General features: G+C 37.8%; 1 protein-coding gene across 2 annotated transcripts in view; it reads left to right on the forward strand.

Annotated features, from left to right (window-relative positions):
- STX17 (syntaxin 17) overlaps window positions 1-14,708 on the forward strand; it is a 42,472-nt gene extending 27,764 nt beyond the window's left edge. For both annotated transcript variants that reach the window (XM_087822786.1, XM_016225018.2), the window contains 4 exons: window positions 1,318-1,433; window positions 1,512-1,562; window positions 9,462-9,548; window positions 10,285-14,708. In XM_087822786.1, the coding sequence (XP_087678912.1) occupies window positions 1,318-1,433; window positions 1,512-1,562; window positions 9,462-9,548; window positions 10,285-10,524 (494 nt within the window). In that variant the 3' untranslated portion in view covers window positions 10,525-14,708. The remainder of the gene's footprint in view (window positions 1-1,317; window positions 1,434-1,511; window positions 1,563-9,461; window positions 9,549-10,284) is intronic.
- The last annotated feature ends 1,010 nt before the right edge of the window (window positions 14,709-15,718 follow it).

Genomic DNA, 15,718 nt, shown 5'->3' on the forward strand with positions numbered 1-15,718 from the left:
GCCTGTTAACACATCTGTATCACACATTATATGGTAAGCTCCATTAATAATAGTAGCAGCAGCAATGGCAGTAGTAGTAACTGTTAACCACTTACACTTGATATATAAGCCAGGCACAGTACAGAGAATCATCTTATTTTATAAATGAGGAAAATAAGTCAGAGAGATGAAATACCTTCCCAAGTCAAAGAGCTAGTAAATAGCCAGACCAGGATTCTTACCCAGGTCTTTCTGATGAGGCCCATACTCTTAACCACTGTACTATGTTGACTCCTTGGAACTGTTTTTATGGTTTACCATTGTGTCCCCAGCATCTTAGCACACTGATTGGAATGTAATAGGCACTGTATAAATATAAGTTTAATGAATGAATGATTGATACCAGTACAAGGAAATAAGAAAGATTTAAAGGTCAAGTTTGGGAGCGTAAATTAATTCATCATCATAACAGTGTTTAATGAGGAAAGCCTTAATGGGTTGATGACTTTTTAAAACTCAGAAAAGGATTAGAAGTATTGGAGGTATGGGCCAGAAAAATGATTTTGAAGAGAAGAGGGGTGACAATATGTACAAAAATGTACATATGGTATTAGGTGTTAGTTTTTTGTGTGTTTTTTTAAAAATATGGGGTTTTATTTTATTTTATTTTATTTTTTAAAAATATATCTATTGATTTCAGAGAGAGGAAGGAGAGGGAGAAAGAGAGATAGAAACATCAATGATGAGAGAGTCATTGATAGAGCCCACAACCTGGACATGTGCCCTGACCGGGAATCGAACCCCGATCGCCTGGATCCTAGGTCGACGCTCAACCGCTGAGCCACGCCCGGCTGGGCGAGGTGTTAGTTTTGATGACAAATTTGTTACCCAAAATGACTGATTTTCGTTGTTAAAAACACGTCACTTTCGTATTTTTAACAGCTTGAGAATCTGATATTACTAAAATAGCCAAAGAAAAAGGATACTGATTTAGCAGTGGTGGCTATTAAACCTGGGTATCTCTTCATGGAACACTGACCAAATAGAATAGTTTTCCTTTGGTACTTCTACATCTAGTCTTAGTTATTAAGAGTGGGTGGAGAGTATTTGTAGCCATTTTTTTAAGGTAACTTTGTAGAATAATTAAAGAAAAAATATTTGTTAACCTGGGAACAATCTGCCTATAGATAAACCTGTTTTTATAGAATGATCGATTTACTTTCAGCCTGAATTTAATTAGTAAGCATTTTCCATGACAGTTGTTTTATGGAGTAGATTCATGCTATCACCATTTTAACAAAGCAAATAAACTCTAAACATGAGGCTATGTTCATCCAGGAGCATTGCACACTACTGAAACTGAAGCTGATCCTCAGAGTATGACTCAGATATATGCATTGCCTGAAATTCCTCGAGATCAAAATGCTGCAGAATCATGGGAAACCTTAGAAGCGGTATGTTAATTTTTTTTTTCCTTTTGGTAACTGTGAGGCATAAAAGTAACTGACTTCCTCTTTCTCTCTCTTTTTAAGGACTTAATTGAACTCAGCCAACTGGTCACAGAATTCTCTCTCCTAGTGAATGTAAGTATATAACTGTTTTTGGCTCAGAGATGTTAGATTAATAGCTAAAAGGTTTTTATCAATCACTAAACTTTTGATTAGAATTTTAATAGAAGTTATAATTTTTAAGACTGCTATTGGGTCATGGATAGAAGTCTAACTGTTCTCAAATTCCAGATCAGTTCAATAAACATTTTATTAATCACTTGTTATATAAAAAGTACTGTTTTAGATCCTTGGCACTGGGGGTCTGATAAGATTGGATATAGAAATAAATGAAGCCTGCTCCCTGCTTTCAAGGATTACAATGGGTAGAGATAAGCTTGGACCCCCAAAACTGAAATTTCAAGCATGATTGTTAAATGCAAAAATAAGGTATGGCGAGAAGTATTATAAGCTCCAAGAAGAAGCATTTAATTCCAAGGGAGGGAGGCAGGGGTTGTGAGGTGGAAGCATTAACGATAACTGCACAAGATAGGTAGCATTTGCTTGAGCCCTGAAAATTGAGTAAAGTGCCCACAGATAGGGTGAGGCGGTGCATTTGAAAACAGCTGAACCAAAACATGGAATATAGTACATTTCAGGAATGACAAGTATTCCAGTACAATCAAAGCATAAGGTACCATGGACAAGCAAAGCAAGGAGGGTTAGGATAAGATTCAGATGGCATTGAAGGCCATCCCAAAGAATTTCAACTTTACTTTGTAGGAGCCAATATAAATTTTTGAGCAGGTTAGAGTGGTGTGATCCATCCAGTCTGTGCTTCAGAAAGATCACTGTTGGCAGTGTGACTAATAGCCTGGGAGAGAGGCAGATTATAGGCAGGATGACTAGTTAGGAATCGATTGCAAGAGTTTCACCAACAGCAATGGCATTACAAGTATAGTAGTTCCCCCTTATCTGCAGTTGTACTTTCCACAATTTCACTTTCTATGGTTTTAGCTACTGTGGTCAACCGTGGTGTGAAAATATTAAATGGAAAATTCCAGAAATAATTCATAAGATTTAAATTGCACATAGTTCTGAATAGCATGATGAAACCTGGCACCGTCTGCTCTGTCTAGCCCAGGACATGAATCATCCCTTTGTCCATAGTATCCATACTGTATATGCTCCCTGCCTTTAGTCACATAACAGCCATCTTTGGTTTATCAGATAGACTGTCGTGGTATTGCAGTGTTTGTGTTCAGGTAAGCCTTGTTTTACTTAATAATGGCCCCAAAGTACAAGAGTAGTGATGCTGGCAATTTGGATATGCCAAAGGAAAGCTGTAAAGTGTGTATATGTATAGGAAAAAACACAGTATATATATATATATATAGGGATCAGTACTGTCTGAAGTTTTAGGTATCCACTGGGGATCTTGCAACGTATTTCCCATGAATAAGGGAGGACTGTTGGGTAAAGCTAAAGGACAACTGAGAAGTATTTCTGGGGTGGAAGTTGGAAAAAGATGGAAAAGTCAAAGATAAGAAACATTAAGGCTTTGTTATGCATAATCAGGTAGCTGGTGATACTGTTAACATAGATTAGGGAACATAAAGTAAATTTGGTGGAAAAGATAGAACAAATTTTCTGTTACTATTTTTCTAAATTATTTTTTCTTCCCAGGAATTATGGGAAGGTTGGATGTATGAGTTTTGTGTGTGTGTATGTATGTAAGTACATGCCAGAGCAAACCTATTTCTGCTTATGCTTCTGGCTAGATTTAGTTCTTTGTTCTTGATCAAACTATGATCTGGGGGTTATACATTTTTTACTTATGGTTCCCCTGACACCTGGCTTTAAATTATAAGAAGGTTCTAGATTACACAATCTCAGAATTGTAAGGAAAGGATTTAAGAGGTCATCTAACTAATCTAATTCTTCTACTCTTGCCCCAACTTCTCAATTAGATGTTTTTTTGTCTCCTTTTGAACTATTTCAATGCAAGGATGCTTCATATTTCATCCATCCCATGTGAAGGCTCTAACTCTTAGAAGTTCTTCCTCATGTAAACTCTGCCCTCTAATAATTTCCCTCTGGTACTTTTGCTCTCTGGAGCCATATGCTGAACAAGTTTTCTCTCCCATATAAAAGCTTTTCAACTTTTTGAGACTAGACCAACTTCTCTTTCCTCACTCTACCCCACCTCACCATATTTTCTTCTCTTAAAAAGGCTTGATTCTCTAATGTATTCCTAGAATATTATTTCTAGACTTTTCAGTACTAGACCCTTGCTCTGCTTGTTTTCTAGTTTGTGGACTTTTCTCTTGAAATGTAATGCTTAAAATTGAATACAGTAAATTGTTTAAAGCATTTTCCTTTTTTTTATGCCTCTAAGTCACAAGAAGCAAAATGTTTGAAGTTTCTGAATTAGATACCTGTACAATCTATAAATATACTTGTATATAAAAGAGAATGATACAAGAACCCAAAAATATTTGTTGTTTTTACAATCAAGATTTATTTAATTGTAATGCATAATCTCTGATCTAATGCAGCTTGTAAAATCTGTGCATGTCTGGTTATACAAATACATACATTTGTCAAAAGTCATTGATATGCACACATGAAATGTGTGAGATATAGTGTATGTAAATTATACTTCAATAAAATTGATTTAAAAATCAAACTAAACATGTAAAAAGTTTTCATTCGAGACAAACACATTAGAAGTTCCCTTCTAATGCGATAGGCACATGAAAGGAAAATTAACAGTTTGTGGCCGTTTAACAGTTACATATACTATTAGGTTATGTAAGCAGTTCCTAACCCCTAATCTAAGGAAGGTTCGTGCAGGAAGGATTTGGCTATAGCCATAGCTCTATACAAATGTCCTATTTATAATAATCTGTGTAAGGACAGATTGTTATTAGGCAATAGCTCAAAGGAGAACCCCTGATTACTATTTCCAGAGTGACTGAGTTCTCATGACCACATGGTCAAAGATTCACAGAAGCTCCATTTAGGCACCAAATGACTTGGGAACATAACCAGAGTGACCACATCCTCTCATTATCATCACATGGACATGATAGTATCTAGGCAAGTTAACCATTTATTTATGGAGCACTTTCTATGTGCATAGCACTGAGCTAAGTGTAATGAAGAATAGAGAATAGTATAAAAAAGAACCTATAGTATAGTCATGGTAGTTGCATAATATTGTGGATGTACTTAATGCCGCTGAATTATATACTTAAAAATGGTTAAAATTGTAAATTTTGTGATATGTCAATTTTTAACCACAATTAAAAAAAGAACCTACAAAGCCATTGAGAGATCCAGGTGTGATCCAGTAGATGTTAATAAATTAATATGTACTAGGCACCATCTTCATTTTTCTTCAACCTTTATTGCTCAAGTGCCCTCTTTCCTGTAACTGTGAGACCTACCCTGTTTCTAGTCAAGGGGAATTTAAAGGCTGCTGGGCCAGTTGCTCAATAGCAGGTCACCCTAGCAGCAGGTCCAGTTTTGTCTCTACATTTTGCCTTATTCCCTATGGACTTTTAAATCCAGTTTTACTCAGGATGCATAAAAGCTGGGTTGTAGTGGATTAGATCAGATTCCTCCATTTATTATCTATGTGACCTTCAGGATGTTATTTGACGACAATAAGCTTTGTAAAATTGATGGGAGGACTAAATGAAATGATGTCTATTACTTCTTATCCCCTTCCCTCCTACTGCCCCAACTGCATTCCTGCTTTCGCTCCTCCATTATTTGATTCAGTTAAGCTCCTTGCTTAGGATTCTGCTTTTGCTACCAACATTACCTTTAGATATTTTAGCACCATAGTTCCTACAGTTCTTTTCCTATTGCTAAATCCCCTGATATCAGCATCCTACTTACCTACTTCACTTATTGTCTACTCTAGGTGAATATAATCCTGTATTCTGCCAGTATATCATAGCACTTGTATGTTTGTTTCTGGGCTTTTCTGTGTATGTGATTGCATATGATTCAGGATAAAGATTACATACCTTCAGAGTTCAGAACCAGGATAGCTCAATGTTATCTGGATGGGTCAAGATGTAAGAGTAAAGCTGGCCTTGAAAGCTGGCTGCAATTTGGAGTTAGTAATAAAGAAAAATATCTGGAGTTTTGGCATTTGCTTCTTAAAGAAATCCGTAGCTTTTCAAGCACAATAATAAAACTACACAACTATTAGCAAGACTAGTCAAGGAAGAGCATTTTTATTGATGTAAATGGATTTGGAGATGAACTTGTTGAATGTATTACTATTATTTGAAGATGCTGGGCCTGTAACTGTCCACAACAGCATTCCAGAGAAAAACAGTTCACCCTGGCTGGTGCGGCTCAGTTGGTTGGGTGTCATAGGCGCACCAAAAGGTTGCCGGTTCGATTTCCAGTCATAGCATGTGCCCGAGTTACAGGCTCAATCCCCAGTAGGGGGCATGCAGGAGGCAGTTGATCAAGGCTTCTCTCTCTCTCTCCCCCTCTCCCTCCCTCTGTCTCTCAAAATCAATTAAAAAATCTAAAGAAAGAAAGAAAAACAATTCTTCATTAGTTTTGAAGTTTGACTTCAAATGCACAAATTGCATTCTTCTTGACAAATATTAACTTAATAAATCAAATTTTCTTCACTCCTAATTATGATTCACTTATTTTTTTAGGCAGATATGGGACCTAATTCAATGTTTCTTAAAATGAAATTCATAGACGTATTTAGTCTTTTGAAAATTTTTTCCTTTAAAATGGGAAAAATCCATGCATTACTCTAGTTTGAGAAACACTACAGTGACCCTCATAAGTGATTTAATTCATTGTTAAAGGGATGCTGAGAACATATATGAACCACCAAAGTATATAATGTCAGGAAGAGTGTTTGAAGATGTCAAATGTGGGCAGCACAGGCATATGAAAGCAGACATAAGCAAATCAGAAGCAAGAAGGGGAGGATGGCAGACAGAGCTGAGGAGGCTTCTGAGCCACTGTTGTTGTACTGAGATAAGGTTGTGCATGTGTGGTTTGGCCCAACATAAAGAGCCAAGGACATAGTGGACAAGTGGTGACCAGATTTGGCTCTGAATGGAGTCTGGCTGGTCATGCTGTGGAACAGTGATTGACAACTCTGACACCAGCTGCCTAACTCTAATTGTTCTGTCATTGAGTCCTCCTTACTCAAGATGCTGAATCTGAAGATATGGGCAAAGTTTGGGATTCAAACCAAGCAAAATAGGGGAAGAAGGCAGATCTGTACAATGGAGGGAAGACCCCAGGATAGGGGCTGATCTACAGTCTGCCTCATTTCCATGCCCATATTTAAGCAAGCTTCCTTATGTCAGTGAATAAGTGCTTAGAGGTGTGGGCTACTCCCCAGGGTGAGACAGGCCTCATTAAGTACTGGTGATTGCAGTGATGGGGAGCATTACAGTTCAGATAATCAGTAATCCCAGGCCTTGTTTTGTCTTGTAGTCCTTACTCCAATTATTCCAAAGTATTTTTGTGAAAAAAATATTAAAACAAAATTATTTTAGAATTTTACGTTATTTTAAAAAAAAAGTCATAGGACGTCAGTATCCAACCTTTTAGGAAGGAGCATTAAAAGAGATTTCCCTGCGGTCTTGAGATCACATTTGGAGTATTAGAAATAATAATCCTGGTAGGCTCTGCCATCTTGATGGAATTCTTTTGGGGCTGAGAGAAAAGAGACATGTTGGCTATTTTCCCTTTACCTCTCAACTCATCAAGATATGGAAGTTGATGATAGAGCTTTAAACCTGTGATTTATCTTCTAGCATAGACTTTCAAGCAAGAATGGAAAGTGTTGGGGATGACCCAAAGGAAACAAAGATAGGGTATCAGTAATCCAGACAAGTGCTGGTCCTTATGCTTTTATGGGTTGGGCGGGCGAGGGGAAGGTAACATTAAAGAAGTTTTATTGTCTGAGGAAAAGAAACACTGAATGAATTAATGCTAGGAGAAATCTAATATTTTATTGCTCTAGAATTTTCAAGCATCATATCTCATTTTATCCTGACCTCAACTCTAGGCGATATAAGTATCATTATCCTCACTTTTTTTTTTTTTTAAATATATCTTTATTGATTTCAGAGAGAGGAAAGGAGAGGGAGAGAGAGAGATAGAAACATCAATGATGAGAGAGTCATTGATCGAGCCCACAACCCGGGCATGTGCCCTGACTGGGAATCAAACCCCGATCGCCTGGATCCTAGGTCGACGCTCAACTGCTGAGCCACGCCCGGCTGGGCCTATCCTCACTTAAGAGATGAGAATACTGACACCTAAAGCTCTTGAGTAATTTGTCCATGGGCACATGGTGATAGTTGTAGCATTTGAACACAGAACGACTGACCAAAGGTTGTGCCCTTAATCCTATCATGTATGTACACTAGTGGTTTTTAAAGTGTGAGAATCATGGACTCATCATGCAGCATCAGCATCACCTGGGAACCATTAGAAATGCAAATTCTCAGCCTACTAAATCAGAAGTTCTGTGGGCATGACCCAGCAATCTGCGTTTTGAGAAGTCCTCCAGGTGATTTTGGTGCACACAAGTGTGAGAACCACTATTGTATTTGTCTCTCACCAAGATGTTAGAAGAGAAACTGTTAAAGGACTTTTTAGGGATTGTGTTAGAAATGTCAAGATGGTGGTGGAGAATATAGGAATGAAGGGATACTATGAAAGGTCTAACAGTGGAAAAGATCCATCCTTGTATGAAAAGGGAAGGAGCCAGTAATGCTGATAGGAAGCAAATGGGGGGTGGGGGATTAGTTGTGTTTGGGTTTCATGTTCTCAAATGAAATGATTACAGTTAGAAGAGTGTTATATCTGCTTCAGGATAAGCGAAGAAGTCAGTTATATAAGGGCAATCAATTCAGGATTAAAGTTGAATTATTTCACAGTTTTTGTAGAAGTTGGCATTTAGCTGGGGTCAAAAAGGGATTCTCTTCTTTTTCCTGTGAATTAAAAAACACACATACCTAAATAGCCTACATATCGATGTGATGGTGGTTACATGGGTTTGTACATTTGTTAAAACTCATACTACACCCTTCAAATGAGTGCATATGTTTAAGTTCTGCATAAATGAAATTGATTTAAAAATGGGAATGTGTTTTTGTGGCAAGTAATGAGTTCCTGTCACTGGAAGTATATGTATGAGCAGAGGTTCAGTAACCGCTTGTCAGAAACGTAGTGGGGCTTCACACATCTGAGGGGACTCTTGCACTCTGACCTAAACATTCCTTCTACCCAGAGATTCCATGAGTCACAATTTCTATTGTGTTAGTACAGGTGTTATCGTTTTATGTAGAATAATTTATTAATATATTTGATCAGAAGCATTTTAACTCATCATGATTTTAAAATGTATTACATTGTACAGGTGTAAACAGGACAGTAAATTCACTCTCTGCTCCTTACTACATATCAGAAGTAAAAAGATTTCATGGCAGATCAAACTATATTGTATTCTTATTTCTAAAACATAATAATTTGTATTTATTGGGTCAGAGATGTTTTACTCCTAAGTCAAATTTGCCTGTTTTAAACTGAATCTTCAAAGAGATAAGTTAGGGAGGTTTTTTGTTTGATTTTGTTTTTTTCCCATCAAACCCAACATGACATGTAAATGCTTATTTGGATTTCTTTTCTCCTGGAAAACAGATTCATTTGGAGAATGTTTGTACGCTTGAATGAATTTTAGTGTGAGCTGCTTTTTCCTGTAAAGGTGCCACCCTTTTATTACCTAATAATTAAGTCACCCTCTTTTTTTCATTCAAGTGAATTTGTACTTTGGAAATAGTTTATCAGATGCTATTAATGAATCACTATTAAGACTGCAAGGCTGCAGTGCACAGGCCCCTGATTACAGGAATTAAAATAGTGTGTATTGGCTCTCTGCTGTTCCGCAGCAGGAATGCTCACTCATAATTCCTTTGCATCTAGTCTCAGCAGGAGAAGATTGACAGCATTGAAGACCATGTCAACAGTGCTGCTGTGAATGTTGAAGAGGGAACCAGAAACTTGGGGAAGGTAAGATTCTGCTCCTGCTGGCAAATCAATGTTACTCTGGCTCCCAGGAATTTGTAGTATTAACCCAATTGATCTGCTCTCTTTAATCTTGAGGGAACCAGCAATTAAGGAAATAAGGAAGAAATGACACATAGGTAGGGTAAGAAATCAATGGCTGTAGTAATGTTCTACTCTAAAATTCATTCTGTTGGGAGAGAAATTTTTTCAGAGAGAATAATCTGCAGCCCCACTATAAGGCATTTGGTGTTAGAAGGGAATATTTGCAGAGGTTCAGGGAGAGGAGTAGAGAGGCTTGCCAGAATCCAGTAGGGGCAAAAATCTAAGGACTTGACAGCATTGGAGTGGGCCCAATCTATTTTCCATAGAATATTGCTTTTAACCCCAGGTACAGAGCTTGGAATAATCTCTGTGCAACATAAAAGCCTTGAGGGTATCTGTGGCTGCTGAAACTGTTTAAATAAGCCTGCTAGGTAGTTAGTGGTTTGATTGTTTTGCAGGTAAAATCAATATGTAGCAGTCCACTCTTTGTAGCCCATTTCTCTAAATTCTGAGATCTGGAGTGATTGTAGTACCTGTGGAATACTTTCTCTGCCCCCTCCCCCCAGTACAATCTCTAAGGTTAATTATGTACCAAGAGTTAAAGAGGCAGTGCCAGGAGTAATGAGAGGAAAATGCACATCACCACAGGCAGATATTCTCAACTCAATTTCTAAATTGAATTTTTTTTTTTTTACAGGCTGCAAAATACAAGCTGGCAGTTCTGCCTGTGGCAGGTGCACTCCTCGGAGGAGCAGTGGGGGGCCCTATTGGCCTCCTTGCAGGCTTCAAAGTGGCAGGAATTGCAGCTGCACTTGGTGGTGGGGTGTTGGGCTTCACAGGTGGAAAATTGATACAAAGAAGGAAACAGAAAATGACGGAGAAGCTCATTTCCAGCTGTCCAGATCTTCACATCCAAACTAACAAAAAATGCAGTTAAAAAACCAAACTTCGGTATTATTGGCACCAACATATCTATCCTAATGGACCTTTGCTGCTATTGGACACTCAGCTTTTGGAACATGATTATATCAAGATAGTGGCTGTAGATGCTGAAGTGGGATTGGACTGTGATAAGTGGATATGTTTTTTTGTTTGCTGGGATGTTAATGGAGTTGAGGGGCCTGAACTAAAGGGTGTATAATGCTTGTCAGGTAAAGTTTAAATCTGCCAGGGAGCAGATTTTCTTCCTGGAAATGTGAAAACTGAACCCATAATTTTGATAAGGACATGAGATGTGTGGACATGTTGGGTTATGGAAGAATAGTTTCTTTGATAACCCTGATTTGGAGACCCTAAGGCTAAGCATATTATAATTATGCTTTTTATCTTCTAAATGTAGGAGATTGTTTAGGTCTGTTAGCAAAGAAAAGAATGGGAGTTCAGGAGCCTTTCTTATCAAATAGAGAAATCCAGATCTGGCAATGGCACAAGTGAAGTACCTGGTGGAGTCCATTCGGTGAACATATTGCAGTTTGGTTCAACTATATTTTCTGATGAAGGAAACTAATAGTGAAAGAAAGGCCTAATTTCTCTCTCTCAAACATCTTAATTTGTGACACTAGCTCCTTAACTCTTCCCTCTAAATAAAGACAAAATCTCAAATGGTAGGAGACAGTATTATTAAGGCAGCGCTAAGCTTGCTTTGTCAGCTTGTCTCTTCACCTGAAAGAAAGATCTAGTGCCCTCTGCCTTCCTTCCCTTGTACTTTTCAAAAGTTCTTTGACTTGTGGGGTGAATTCTACCTATGTATAATGAGGGCTTTTCTCATAATCTGCTTTTTTAAAATTATCTCCCATCTCTATTCATCCTTTCCTATAATCTCTAGGTAAGATAGGGAGGGAGAAAGGGAGATCTCTAAATATTTCCAACTTTGTTAGGAGTTTGAGCTAAAAAGTAAGCAGGCAGGGAATATGCCAGATCATTTCCTGGGGCATCTTCCAATCTCAAGGGGCTGATGTACCCGCCACACAGGGAGGGAGTTTCTAACTCTAGGTCTTTTCAGCCAGCCCTTGGTGAAGCTAAGAACTAGCTTTCTACCTCACATCTCTTACTACCATTCTTTTCCCCAGGCTTTGCTGTCTGCTGTGCTTTCCGTCCCTCTTCACAGCTGCCATTCTGCTTGCCTTTTCTTACATTCAAGGCGATGGTGGACAAAGCCTGGTGCCAACACTCAGCCCTGAAGGAGGATTTGTGGTGCTAATCCCAACACTTGACAGCAAGCATGGCCCAGCCCAATCCAGTGTCTATATCAAACAACAAAAAGGTTTTAAATTTAGAAAGAAAGAATGTAAGATTACAGGCAGCCTCATCCTGCACCTCCACTCATTTGAAATAGGAAAAGCCACCTTTTGCCTTACTCCGCACTCTTCTCTGAGGACAGAGGGATGGGAACCAACACCACAGAAGATGTGAGCTTTCTCTGCTCAGAAGCCAGAGTCATCAGGGAGTTGAATGGTTTATCACTTCTCTCTTGCTGAGCTTACTCTTAATAACTTTTATTGATTGCTACTTTTTATTTCTGTGTCTAATCTAAAGAGACCTTTCTCCTTCATACTTTTTGACTCTTACCAATAAATTCCAAAGAGAAAGCACCATATCTTATTGTCATTAAATAACTAGAAAATGTCAAATACTGTATTGCTACCTGTTGACTTGTATCTTTAATATAATGTCAAGAAGGAAGAACTTTGAATAAGTGTCAGATTCTGATCCAGTATTTGATATTGAGACCTGTAACATTGGGATCATTATTTTTGAACTCCACCTTTTTTATTTTCTGATCATTGTTGTCCCTTTAACACAGGGTGTTCAAACCAAAGTGAGGATCAGAATTACCTGGGGTGCATATTTAAAACAAGATTCCTAACCTTCAGTCCCACAGGTGATTCTGATAATGGTCAATCTGGCCTAGTCAGCTAAGATTATACATTTAAGATACAGTTACATCACGCTTCAACTATATCATTGAAATCAGTAATTTTTAGTATTCTACTCTTCAACATTGCCCAATCTTCAACACTGCATAGTATTCCCACTCTTCCAACCCAAAATTGTTTATGCTTTTAAGCCCACAATCTTAACACAACTAGGGACTCATTATACTGTCAGGCTGGTTTTATACCAGGACCTGAAGGAGAGAGGAGGCCCATAATTGATGCTCATGTTTTGTTTTGGGCTCTCATTTTTACTGAGCCAGTGTGAGACACCATTGTATGTGTTCATAAAGGCCTTTGATTTTTACTACTCGTCCGGATTGGAATATTTCTGTAGCAGTCTTCATGATTAGGCAATGTACAATCCTTTTAAGTTTTATTTAAAATTATTCAGAAATAGTATCTAATTTTCATAATAGAACCTAATAGCCAACTTTTTTTAGAAATTTCTAGAAGTGTTTAATCAACTATAAGTTATATATCTATGAACTCTAGTGTTAGAAGTATATATTAGTCAGTATGACACACAAACTAATCTTAAAATTGAATTTAATACCCAACAGTATCAGATCAAATTCATCTTCTCTATGATGCATGTCTTATTTTTACTGCAACAAAAGGTAAGGGACACTTTAAGCACTTTGATTAAGTTCTTCAAATTTATAGAGGTTTACTTGGGTAAAGGCAGCACTCCTAAAGACCTTTTGATAAAATAATCTGATAATTTCTCTGCAGAGCAGAGACTGAAATTTTTTGGTTGTAACCCACCATAAAAAATGCACTTCTATCAAAACTCAGCATATGTATAATGGAACAATTCTTACCATTATGTGCAGCATACTGATGTTTTTTATTGTTTCAGTTTTTAAAATATGCTGGTTGCAACATACTCAAGTGATTTTATAATCTACCAATTGGTTGAAACCCTTAGTTTGAAAAAAACAAAACAAAACAAAAAACACCACACTTAAAGGGGAACTGATAGTCATTGAATATCTTGTTTGCCAAGCACTTCACTAGGCATTTTACAGGTAGGAAAACTGAGTCTCAGAGAAGTTAAATAATTTGCAGAGGATTCTTCAACTACAAATGGGTGAAGCCAGGATGTTAACTAGGTCTACCGAACTACAAAAACTATTAATCTCATACTATGCTACTTCAGTATATAAAATTGAGGTGGGCCCTTCATTCTGCTTCAGCCAAACACCCATATATTCTGTAAGGCAGGATTACTTTAAAATTACATGTGCCATTCATTTGCATTTTTTTAAAAAAATTATTTCCTCAAAGTTTTTAACATTGGCCAACGCAGAAGTACACAATGCTGAGTTTGGTCTTAAGACTATAAAATTAAAAGTGTTTCAAGCCTACCCACAGATCCTACAAATTTCCTTACATTTGTGGGTTATAACCATCACTTGAGCAGTGATTTTTATATTTAATTTAAAAAATAATGTGTTTTTTTAAGAAAAATCTATTATAACTCGTAGAATCAAATGATGATTATGCTTTAAAATGGTACCCTTAGGAGCCATGCACGTCTCTGTCGTGACGCTGGTATTAGGACAGCTTTGAAACTTTTCTTTTGGAATTGCCTCCAAAGACATTTTGCAAATCACACATAAAAACCATCTCAGTGTTTGTTAGTCACAGACTATACTCCCTTGACCTTATGACTTCTCCTCTCTTCCTTCCTTAGTTTTGCTTTGCTTCTGCCGGCTTAGCTCTCCTATCCACCTGTGCTGGAGCCAGTAACATAAGGATGCCCAGAAAGGGGGGATGCTGGCCAGAGTCGCTGGAGCAAGAACTTACTTTTAGGTTATAGTGAAGCTGAGTGCTGTAAAGGGGGAATGCTGCAATCCTAAACCTTCCTCTGTGGGCTGTCTGCCTGCCCGTAAGTGCCGTAAGTAGTTTACACAGGAGTAAGAACTGAATACTGGTATCAATTACAAGGGGTTGAGGGAACCTGAAAAATAAATGGATAATGCACAACATTTTTCTCCAGTGGAAGTGCAGAAACCAAACTACCCCATACTTTTTAAAATTGACAGGTCTTTCCCCTTTGCCCTTCCTTGCTGCCATGTGAAATCTTTGAGAGGAAGGATGAAGAAAAGCCTGGGAATAGGTTCTCCTTGGAAACGGCATATTCTCTCATAATAAAGTACAGTGTGGCTGTGGCTCTTAAGTCCTTGTGAATGTCAGACAATGTTCTTAAATAGTTAGAGGCCTAATAAAAGGTAGGGATGCTTCCCTGCTAGCCTTAGGTAATGTAAACAGTTCAGGTTCTGTTTGTGCTTTTATTAATATTTTATTTTGTTTCTAGCAGGTGGTTCTCACTATATTCATTAATTTGATCCCAATTACAGAGAGACTTCCTGGGTATTATAAACAATGGTAAAAGATCCATATGTTATCACCCACATCACTGCCCTCAAAGAAATCATTTACTGTAGGTAACAAGGAATACATCTGTGTAATATTAACAAAAATAAATCGAAAGCGTAAAAGGTGTCAAAGGCAAATGATTTGCCCAAGATCAAAGCTAGTTATCACAAAAGCTAGAATTAGAATCATGGTCTAAGAAAAAATTTTCAAAGTAATTTAACTGAGTTTTTGTTATGCCATATCAAGTTGCCTGCTGGAGCTTGTGGTCTTTCAAACCAGTTTTAACGTTTCAAATCAGGCAATAGCTGTAGCAGAAGGAAAATTGGATGGAGAATCCGGAAGTCAGAGTTCTAGTTTTGGCTTTGTCTCCTGTAGTAAGCGCTTTCTCAGGGGTGGCTGCCTTCTATTCTAGCCAGGGATTCCCCGATGGTAAATTTTAGTGGTTACCAGCTCAATGCCTCCGTTCTTTATATCTAGGCTCTCACTGGGTCCTGTCAATTCTGCTTTGAATGTTGGTTATATCACCTCTAAATATATTGATGGCCAGCACTCTAATAAAAGGCTGTTACCTTCTTCATCTTTTCTCACTTTAAGCCATTCCTTACATCAGTGCCACAAGAATGAGAACCAGGTCTGGCTTTCATTTTTCTACTGAAATATTTTCAGCGGCTTCCACTGAATACCTGACAGAGTTCAAATCCCTTAGGTTGGCATTCATAGCCTTCCATATTCTGCCCCCAGCTTTCTCTCTCAGACTCACTACTCATCATGTGATAATGCCACTGACAGCCAGATATTCCACAAGAATGATTT

This window comes from Miniopterus natalensis, chromosome 12, assembly GCF_054644295.1.
Source record: "Miniopterus natalensis isolate mMinNat1 chromosome 12, mMinNat1.hap1, whole genome shotgun sequence".
In the NCBI taxonomy this organism is placed as follows: domain Eukaryota; kingdom Metazoa; phylum Chordata; class Mammalia; order Chiroptera; family Miniopteridae; genus Miniopterus; species Miniopterus natalensis.